The sequence below is a fragment of the Danio rerio genome, chromosome 8 (genome assembly GCF_049306965.1).
Source record: "Danio rerio strain Tuebingen ecotype United States chromosome 8, GRCz12tu, whole genome shotgun sequence".
NCBI classification, from domain to species: domain Eukaryota; kingdom Metazoa; phylum Chordata; class Actinopteri; order Cypriniformes; family Danionidae; genus Danio; species Danio rerio.
Window position 1 is genome coordinate 58,470,001 of NC_133183.1, and position 10,837 is coordinate 58,480,837.

At 37.5% G+C, this 10,837-nt stretch overlaps 1 protein-coding gene across 1 annotated transcript in view; it reads right to left on the bottom strand.

Moving 5' to 3' along the window:
• LOC108191006 (uncharacterized) overlaps positions 1-7,867 on the bottom strand; it is a 16,905-nt gene extending 9,038 nt beyond the window's left edge. The window contains exon 1 of the mRNA XM_068223227.2: positions 6,999-7,867. Within this exon, the coding sequence (XP_068079328.1) occupies positions 6,999-7,453 (455 nt within the window). The 5' untranslated portion in view covers positions 7,454-7,867. The remainder of the gene's footprint in view (positions 1-6,998) is intronic.
• Positions 7,868-10,837: the final 2,970 nt, after the last annotated feature.

Consider the following 10,837-nt stretch of genomic DNA (forward strand, 5'->3'; position numbering starts at 1 on the left):
CTGTGGCCACCACTTTGGCCACCCCAATATAATTTTGCTGTGACATTATTGATTTAGATGTACTTATAAATCCCCAATGTTTAAATAAATAAAATGCAACCACCAAATTATTGTTGGTGTTACTGACGTAGCTGATTCATTGTCTCTCCCCCTTAGTGCTGGTTCAGTGCTGAATGCTGGTGAAAGCAAACTGACGCATGCGCGCAGAAAACCATTCCCGCGCGCCTCACGCACTCCTGTGTGAATCCCGGTTGGTTGTTTGCATGCACGCCGACAAAATACGTGCCGCTCATGCGCCGTGAAACGGAGTAACAGCCTTTTGTGCAGAGCTGAAAGTAGACTAAAGTTTATATAATAATATGATGATGATGTTACCTTCACTAAGCATGCCTTTAAAGCAGAAAGGAGGGATAATGAGTCAGGGAGGTAAGACTTCGTAACATGATTTCTCAGCCATGATCGGGTCTAAAACCAAAGATAATTCTATAAAACACATATTTTTGTATTCTTTAGAATTGTCATAATTAATTTTCATGCAAAAGGTTTCTTAAGTAGTGATCTTGGCATATCACTCCAGTTGTTGTTTTCCAGTAATATTTAGGATTGATTTCTGTTATTTATTCAGAATAATAATTGTATATAAATAATAATAAAATAAATATAAATAAATTGTTATATTTACTGAATAACAAATCTAACAATTCAAGAGAGGTGGGGGGTGTATAGGGTGGTTCGCCCAGGGTGTCATTTAAACTAGAACCGCCACTACCCTTCCCGATCGTCGTTGACAGCACGCACACACCTTCAGTCGACAGCAATGGCAATAATATTTACCTAAGGTACAGTATATCAATAGAAGAAGCAGCATTAATAAAATGGCTCAAAACGTAATATGGATAAATGATATTATTAGGTATAGTGAGTGTGTATAGTAATCCCTTTTGTTCAGTTTGTTCATTTGTTTGGGTTATTGATGAACTCATTATTCTTTCATTCATTTTCTTTTCGGCTTAGTCCCTTTATTAATCCAGGGTCGCCACAGTGGAATAAACCGCCAACTTATCTAGCACATTTTTACACAGTGGATGCCCTTCCAGCTGCAACCCATCTCTGGGAATATACCGTATGATGTGCAATAAAAGCACGTAAAAAGTTATTTATAAAGTATGTATATATGTGTGTGTGTGTGTGTGTGTGTGTGTGTATGAAAAGTGTTTTTAAACTAAACATAGATTTTTATTTGGTTTGCACATGTACTTCCTGAATTACTTCAAGGAATAAATAGCAATATTTCAAGAAGAATTAATTAAATGAATAAAAACTATATTATTACATTTACCAAAAAACAAAAATATAACATTACACTGAATTTTTTTTTTTTTTTTTGTGCCACCCCAAGATTTGGTGCGGCCTCTATTGGCCACCCCTAAGAAAATTTTCTGGGGGCGCCACTGGAAATACGTTCTGGGAGGCACATATTTGCGCAGTTTTTGTTCTCGCGTAAAGCCACCGGAGGCCACTGTCGAGTGACCATCTGTCTGACTGACTGACTGACTGAATGATTGACTGGGTGACTGGCCAATCGGCTGACCCACCCTCCTCTTCCTTTCCTAAACCCAACTGCCTTTACCGATTGACCCGCCCGTCCGCCCGTTTGCTTCCCTAAACCCGAGCAACGTTTTACAAAAGCTGTCCAGAAAAAGAAAAGCCCTTGTCTGATTTTGTCTACTTTTTCTTAGCAGATTTTTGTCTACCTTTTCACCACATTCTCACCCTGTTATGAACTCGTTCACTTTATTTTTTGGATTCTGTTATTGTCTTACCTGATTTCTGAAACCGCTGTTCTCCGGACTAGAACCGGATTGTCGGGTTGCCGCCGTTGTTGAGGTCAGCTCCTGTCTGCGTCTCAACTTTGCAGACGTACATGACGAGCTGCCGGTGAGCATGAAGACGAACGGCGTCACACCGCCCCGTAGCGTATGCTTAAAAAAATGAAATGCAGCCATACGTACCTCCGGCTAGATAAATCGCGTTCTCCATAAACGTCCGCGAGATTTTTTTGAATGAGCTTTGGTTGAGTGCAATGGTACAGCTGTTTGTGCATTGCTGTATTGCGATTTATGGCAAGTTTAGAGATCAATAACCAGAAAAATGTACAGTAATGTGGTATGAATCCTGGTTTGCTGATAGATTGGAACATTGTCTACAAGACCTCAATGAGATATTCAACGCACCCTCAAAGACTGCTAAGGTATAGCGCCACCAATTGTGTCAAGAGTGCAATGGTACTTCGCTGTAAGCGATTTTTTTGCAAGTTCAGAGGTCAATAACCTAAAATTGGTACAGTAATGTGGTATGAATCTGGGTTTGCTGATAGATTGGAACATTGTCTACAAGATCCCAGTGAGATATTCAACGCACCCTCAAAGACTGCTGAGATATAGCGCCACCAATTGTGCCAAGAGTGCAATAGGTCAATGTTTTTGCCTTGCTGCATTGCTATTTATGGCAAGTTTAGAGATCAATAACCTAAAATTGGTACAGTAATGTGGTATGAATCTGGGTTTGCTGATAAATTGGAACATTGTCTATAAGACCCCAGTGAGATATTCAACGCACCCTCAAAGACTGCTGAGATATAGCGCCACCAATTGTGAAAAGAGTGCAATGGTACATAGCTGTTTTTGCCTTGCTGTATTGCGATTCATGGCAAGTTTAGAGATCAATAACCAGAAAAATGTACAGTAATGTGGTATGAATCTGGGTTTTCTGATAGATTGGAACATTGTCTACAAGACCTCAATGAGATATTCAACGCACCCTCAAAGACTGCTGAGGTATAGCGCCACCAATTGTGTCAAGAGTGCAATGGTACTTGGCTGTAAGCGATTTTTTTGCAAGTTTAGAGGTCAATAACCTACAATTGGTACAGTAATGTGGTATGAATCTGGGTTTGCTGATAGATTGGAACATTGTCTACAAGATCCCAGTGAGATATTCAACGCACCCTCAAAGACTGCTGAGATATAGCGCCACCAAATGTGTCAAGAGTGCAATAGGACAGCTGTTTTTGTCGTGTTGTAATGCGATTTATGGCAAGTTTAGAGATCAATAACCAGAAAATTTTACAGTAATGTGGTATGAATCTAGGTTTGCTGATAAATTGGAACATTGTCTACAAGACCTCAATGAGATATTCAACGCACCCTCAAAGACTGCTGAGATATAGCGCCACCAATTGTGAAAAGAGTGCAATGGTACAGCTGTTTTTGCCTTGCTGTATTGCGATTCATGGCAAGTTTAGAGATCAATAACCAGAAAAATGTACAGTAATGTGGTATGAATCTGGGTTTTCTGATAGATTGGAACATTGTCTACAAGACCTCAATGAGATATTCAACGCACCCTCAAAGACTGCTGAGGTATAGCGCCACCAATTGTGTCAAGAGTGCAATGGTACTTGGCTGTAAGCGATTTTTTTGCAAGTTTAGAGGTCAATAACCTACAATTGGTACAGTAATGTGGTATGAATCTGGGTTTGCTGATAGATTGGAACATTGTCTACAAGATCCCAGTGAGATATTCAACGCACCCTCAAAGACTGCTGAGATATAGCGCCACCAAATGTGTCAAGAGTGCAATAGGACAGCTGTTTTTGTCGTGTTGTAATGCGATTTATGGCAAGTTTAGAGATCAATAACCAGAAAATTTTACAGTAATGTGGTATGAATCTAGGTTTGCTGATAGATTGGAACATTGTCTACAAGATGCCAGTGAGATATTCAACGCACCCTCAAAGACTGCTATGATATAGCGCCACCAATTGTGTCAAGAGTGCAATGGTACTTAGCTGTATTGCGATTTTTGGCAAGTTTAGAGGTCAATAGCCTAAAATTGGTACAGTAATGTGGTATGAATCTGGGTTTGCTGATAGATTGGAAAATTGTCTACAAGACCTCAGTGAGATATTCAACGCACCCTCAAAGACTGCTGAGATATAGCGCCACCAATTGTGAAAAGAGTGCAATGGTACATAGCTGTTTTTGCCTTGCTGTATTGCTATTCATGGCAAGTTTAGAGATCAATAACCAGAAAAATGTACAGTAATGTGGTATGAATCTGGGTTTGCTGATAGATTGGAACATTGTCTACAAGACCTCAATGAGATATTCAACGCACCCTCAAAGACTGCTGAGGTATAGCGCCACCAATTGTGTCAAGAGTGCAATGGTACTTGGCTGTAAGCGATTTTTTTGCAAGTTCAGAGGTCAATAACCTAAAATTGGTACAGTAATGTTTTATGAATCTGGGTTTGCTGATAGATTGGAACATTGTCTACAAGATCCCAGTGAGATATTCAACGCACCCTCAAAGACTGCTGAGATATAGCGCCACCAATTGTGCAAAGAGTGCAATGGTACATAGCTGTTTTTGCCTTGCTGTATTGCGATTTTTGGCAAGTTTAGAGGTCAAGAACCTAAAATTGGTACAGTAATGTGGTATGAATCTAGGTTTGCTGATAGATTGGAACATTGTCTATAAGACCCCAGTGAGATATTCAACGCACCCTCAAAGACTGCTGAGATATAGCGCCACCAATTGTGCAAAGAGTGCAATGGTACTTAGCTGTATTACGATTTTTGGCAAGTTCAGAGGTCAATAGCCTAAAATTGTTAAAGTAATATGCTATGAATTTGGGTTTGCTGATAGATTGGAACATTGTCTACAAGACCTCAGTGAGATATTCAACGCACCCTCAAAAACCGATGAGATACAGTGCCACCAATTGTGCCAAGAGTGCAATGGTACATAGCTGTATTGCGATTAATGGCAAGTTTAAAGGGTCAATAACCAGAAAATGGTACAGTAATGTGGTATGAATCTGGGTTTGCTGATAGAGGGGAACATTGTCTACAAGACCCAAGTAAGATTTTCAACGCACCCTCAAAGACAGCTGAGATACAGCGCCACCAATTGTGCCAAGAGTGCATTGGAACAAAACTGTTCTGCTGTGTCAAAATTAACTAGTGGTACCTAGCCTGAAAATGCTAGTGTTTAATTTGTGTATAATCTTATTTCTGGTGTTGTGATAGACAAGTACAATATGTATAAGCTTCTTGTAATTTTTTTAATAAAATACCAACAATAAGCTTAATAATAATAATAATAGAATTAATAATAATATTATTAATATTTTTTCTTTTTATCATTTATATTAATATTAGTAGTATTAGTACTGTTAAATTCATGTAAATTTGTATAGGTATATAGTTAATTTGTATATATATATATATATATATATATATATATATATATATATACACACACAGGGCTGACATGGTGGTGCAGTGGGTAGCACTGTCGCCTCACAGCAAGAAGGTTGCTGGTTCGAGCCTTGACTTGGTCAGTTGGCCTTTCTGTTTTTGCATGTTCTCCCCGCTTTCACGTGGGTTTCCTCTGGGTGCTCGGTTTCCCCCACAGTCCAAAGACATGCAGTACAGTTAAATTGGGAAGGCTAAATTGTCCATAGTGTACGACTGTGGATGTTTCCCAGAGATGGGTTGCAGCTGGAAGGGCATCCGCTGCATAAACCATGTCCTGGAGAAGTTGGCGGTCATTCCGCTGGGGCGACCAAAGTTTAATAAAGGAAACAAGCCGAAAAGAAAATGAATGAATACATATACATACACTTAAATAAACACAGACACAGGAAAATGTATTGTGTACTGTGTATGAATATATATATATATATATATATATATATATATATATATATATATATATATATATATAGAGAGAGAGAGAGAGAGAGAGAGAGAGAGAGAGAGAGAGAGACATATTTTACACACATATTTATAAATAGGTACATATTAATAAATTTTTATAAGGTATATAGATTAATTGGCATTTATTTCAGTACAATATGTATAAGTGCATTGTAAAATATTTTTATTTCACTACTACTATTACTACTAATAATAAAAATTAATAATAATAACAATTATTAATATTATTAATAATAATAAATCATTATTATTAAATGATTATGTATTGGCATCTTTATTTTGTGTAAATTTATAACACAAACATACTTTTTTATCTTTAGTGTTAAACATTTTTAATGTGAACACACACACACACACACACACATAGTTTATAGTACACACATACATAGTATGTAGTAGGCACACAAATACATAAAAGTTAAAAATAAAACATTAAATGAATATGCAAAAAACTTGGCATATAGCACCTCCAACTGGGCATTTATTGAAATGACTGTCTTTTGACCGTTTTTAGGTCTGTCTTCTCAATGGGATAGAATTATACATATTTATACATATGCAGACGCGTGTATAGACGTATACTATTAACCTGTTGTGTAATATTAGAGAGAACATGGTACAGTATTCAATTATGCAATAGCTCATTCAGTTCAATTCACATTTATTTGTATAAGGTGTATAAAAAGGTGTATAAGAAGTGCATTGTCTGTTCTTTGAAACAATAGGTTTAACAAAACTTGAATTGTATTTACAGGCGTGGGTGTCAGAAAAAGCTACTGAAATCTAATACAAATTGTAGTATTTGCAGATAAAACATATGCATTAACTTTTACAACTTTAATTAATAAAACAATTATTTTGTATCTAAAATCCTTGCTGAGGCAGGCACTGTCTATTCATAGGTGGGTCATGTGAAGTCTTCATAAAGGACTATTTCTGGAAAAAAAACAAAAATATATTGTACTCAAACGATGGCACTGTCAATAATTAATCAATGATGCAATTAGATTTCATGCTTGCAGCCCGTTTTCTATCTTATATCAGTTTCATTTAGCATTTTTCATTTTTCAAAAAGGAACATAAATAAACACGGTCCCTAAGATGAGCGCGAATAAGAAGCTGAAAAACGGAAGCGTCGCGGTTTTTAAGGTGGACCGCATAGCGTCAATAAGAAGCTGCGAATAAGAAGCTGGATTCAGCCTCGTCACGCACCTGTTGTTGACCCGCTCGTCCTGAACCGGCCTCGGCGACACACACGCAGCTTCACCATCAGGGGATCTCTGAGTCTGTGGGCTGCTCGGCTGGCGCTGTTTGGTTCTGGTTATAGTTTTCTTGAATTTCCGAGAAAACCATTTCCGGAACCTCTTTAGTTTCTTCTCCGCTTTCTGTGGTGCTGGGCTTGGTGAAACACCAGCTCCGGTTTGAATGTGAGAGATGAACGCGACGTTACTTGGTCCAGCTTCGCCATCAGAACATCTCTGGTGCTCGAGGTCGCCCTCGATTAGGTTCTTCTGGGTTTTCCCGGATTTCCGAGAAAAGACCCAGTTACAGAACTTTTTAAATTTCTTTACAACTCCCATAGATTCAGATTTTTTTCCAAAATGAAGAGAATCGTTATCAACGGCGGATTGACTATTTAAATCCACGATCAACTGATTAAATTTCATATAAAACGCAGCTCTAAGTTTGTGCTACTGTTCAATTCAGACGACGAGTTGCAAATGAGTGAATATTTCACTTCCATGGAAACATAGAACTTTCGAACGTTTGACGTCATAGCTCAGTTACACGCAGGGCTCTAAGCCGCGATTTACAGAAGATAAAGATATTGCCTGTATTTTAAAGCTCTACATTTGATATATTATTATATATATCAAATGATCATCAGAAAACCACAAACCATATTAAAATCCCAATGTATGTAAACTTTTGCAGGGGGCTAATTTAATATTTTGAGCTAGGTTTTTGTATTTTAAACTATATGTAAACATCTTGTACATAAAATGTTTCTCAAAACAGTACTAAATAAAAAATAACATGTATTTTGTACGATCTCACTTATTTTGTTAAAAGTTTTCACAAAAAAAAAAAAAAAAAAAAAAAAAATATATATATATATATATATATATATATATATATATATATATATATATATATATATTTATTTATTTATCTTATTTTTATATTTTTTACCTGGTAGTCCTCGATAAACTCTGTCTTTTTTACCAAGTAAGAGTATTAAGCCTCTGATAACAGTTTGTCTTCTGGAGTCAATGCTGTTGTCTTACAAATATATGACATGACATATTAAAATTGTCACCATTAACCTATCTTCGACCAAATCTGAATTTAATGCACAGCAATCAGCTTGTAAACAGTTACCACAATAAACCAATTTCTTGAACATTACATACCGTTATCCAGTGCACTTGTCAAGTGAATCACCTGTTGGGGACTGTGTGTAATGATTATTAACTGAACAATGCAATAATCCATAACAATAGCAAATAGTTTAACTAGTAAAATTTAATTGGAATCGTTATCTAAAATTTTTGTAAAATAAAAACAAACATTTTTTTCAGCATTTTCAATGGATAGAACAAAGATGCTGAAACTAGCACTGGGTATCTGAGGCACTTTTATTATTCTACTTTAATTTGCTAGCCTGGCTTGCATAATAACTTACATGATTTTTAGCATTATCTTGACTTTAAATAATGTTTGAAAAGAGGGCTTAAGACCAAGGAGAACTTCTCTGAAAGACCCTTTACATGTAATTTAAGTTAAAGAACATAAAACCGTCATCTTGATAGAATATTTTATAAACGTTTATTATGTAATATATTAATAAATAATCTGCCAATGGGGTAAGCAACATAATCTTGTTTTTTTCGATTTGTGATAAGATTATTTTGCTAACCCCATTGGCAGATTATTTAGCTTGATTTAATAAAAAACTCGCTTCATTTTGGCATATTATTTATTAAAACAAGACAATATGGTTTGCTTGTCTAGAAAATGCTTCTTGATTTAAGAATTTGTAGATATTTGGACTAAAAACAAGACAAAAAATCGAAGTAAGAAAAGCATTTTTTGCAGTGTACAGCCCTGAATAAGAGTACTGAAACTAGGTTGCTGAAGAGGAATTGTACCACTAGTTAGTGTTCTGTTCTGAGAGTTGTTAAGGTTGAAGCTGCCCATAAAATGTTGTGATTAAATATGTTTTTACATTGTATCTATATAATAATACGCTCACCGGCCACTTTATTAGGAACACCTGTCCTACTGCTCATTAACGCAAATTTGTTATCAGCCAATTAAATGGCAGCAACTCAATGCGTTTAGACATGTAGACGTGATCAAGACAATCTGCTGCAGTTCAAACAGAGCATCAGAATGGAGAAGAAAGGTGATTTAAGTGACTTTGAACGTGGCATGGTTGTTGCTGCCAGACGGGCTGGTCTGAGTGTTTCGGAAACTGCTGATCTGCTGGGATTTTCAAGCACAACCATCTCTAGGGTTTACAGAGAATGGTCAGAAAAAGAGCAAATATCCAGTGAGCGGCAGTTCTGTGGGCGCAACTGCCTTGTTGATGCCAGAGGTCAGAGGAGAATGGCCAAACTGGTTCCAGCTGACAGAAAAGCAACATTAATTCAAAATAACCACTCGTTACAACCGAGGTCTGCAGAAGAGCACCTCTGAAAACAGTTTTACTTACTGTTTTTGCTCTTCATCCTGTACAATGTTGTGTTTGTCTATCTTTGAGTGCAGGAGAAACGTTGGTAGAGGCGTTGGAGCTGCAGCTGGAGGCAGTGGAAGCACAGATCCGTGACCTCGAAATGAAACGAGCACAGCTCCAGAACCCAACAAGCCTTGATGTCTACCGTGCTGCTTGCTTGGCCGTCTAAGGTAAGTGTGCGATACAATCTCAACATTCCTTCCACTCAACCCCGTGTGTTTTTCTGTCCAGACCTGAGATTGGGGACTCGAGTCACATGACTTGACTCAAGACTTGAGACTTGCTTGACAAAAATCCAAAAAAAGACTCGACTTGACTTGGACTTGACTGTCATGACTTGAGACTTGACTTGGACTTGTGTTAAATGACTCGAAAAAACTTATATATTATGCATTTAAAAACAAAACAAAAACGAAAGTCCTAAGTCATGCATGCGCAGTATTAACTGGATCTGGACTGGATAATTTGGTTCAAAAGAACCACTTAAAATGATTCATTAGATTCATTTGAACAGGTTATTTGAACTATTCATTTGCTTTTCAGCCATCACATAATGCGGTGATAAAAAATGGAAGGCGCTCTGCCAAAGATAGCCTATTTTACGGGTTTAAAGATTAAAAACAAGACGGCTAATCAATGTTTATTCTATTTAGTGACTCTGTGCTTGCCACACATACTATACTTCGGCGGGCCGTCTAAATATACTTAGTGACACATGTTTTTACAGTTATTATCTTTCTTCTTAACCGTTTTGTATCCGTCTAATTTAACCAAACATTCGCGATCGATGTAGTGGAAAAATCCTCTCTCGTTACTCGTTTAGGTCTGTGTGCCCATGAACTGTCAGCACCCCCGCACTGCACTGCAGACCCACAAATACATGCCATTTTGTGAATTAAAGGTTCAGGACACCCTGGATTTGTGTGTGTTGAGCATCAGTTAAGACAATGTTAGCACCTTTCAGCTTTAATTGTGGGGAAAACTGGATAATTTTGAGCTTTTGTCAGCTAATTTCAGCTTTCGGGTTTAAAATGATTTTTGGGGCGGGATCAAAATCGGCGACGTAGCGCAGAACTGCAAGTGCAATGATGACGCGTCGGTTTCTCATTATTATTCATAGCGGAGTTTTCTTATCCTATGAGAAGAGCCGGCTGCTTAATTATTCATGAGACCTGCCAGAGTCAAGCACGAGCTGTGAGACACGGACCCACGGCACACAGTATTTAGCCATTCATGAAGGCTCATATGCGTTTATTTCCATGATCCACGTGGTTTGTTGCATGTTTTCCCCCGCGATCTTGTCAGGGCCGAT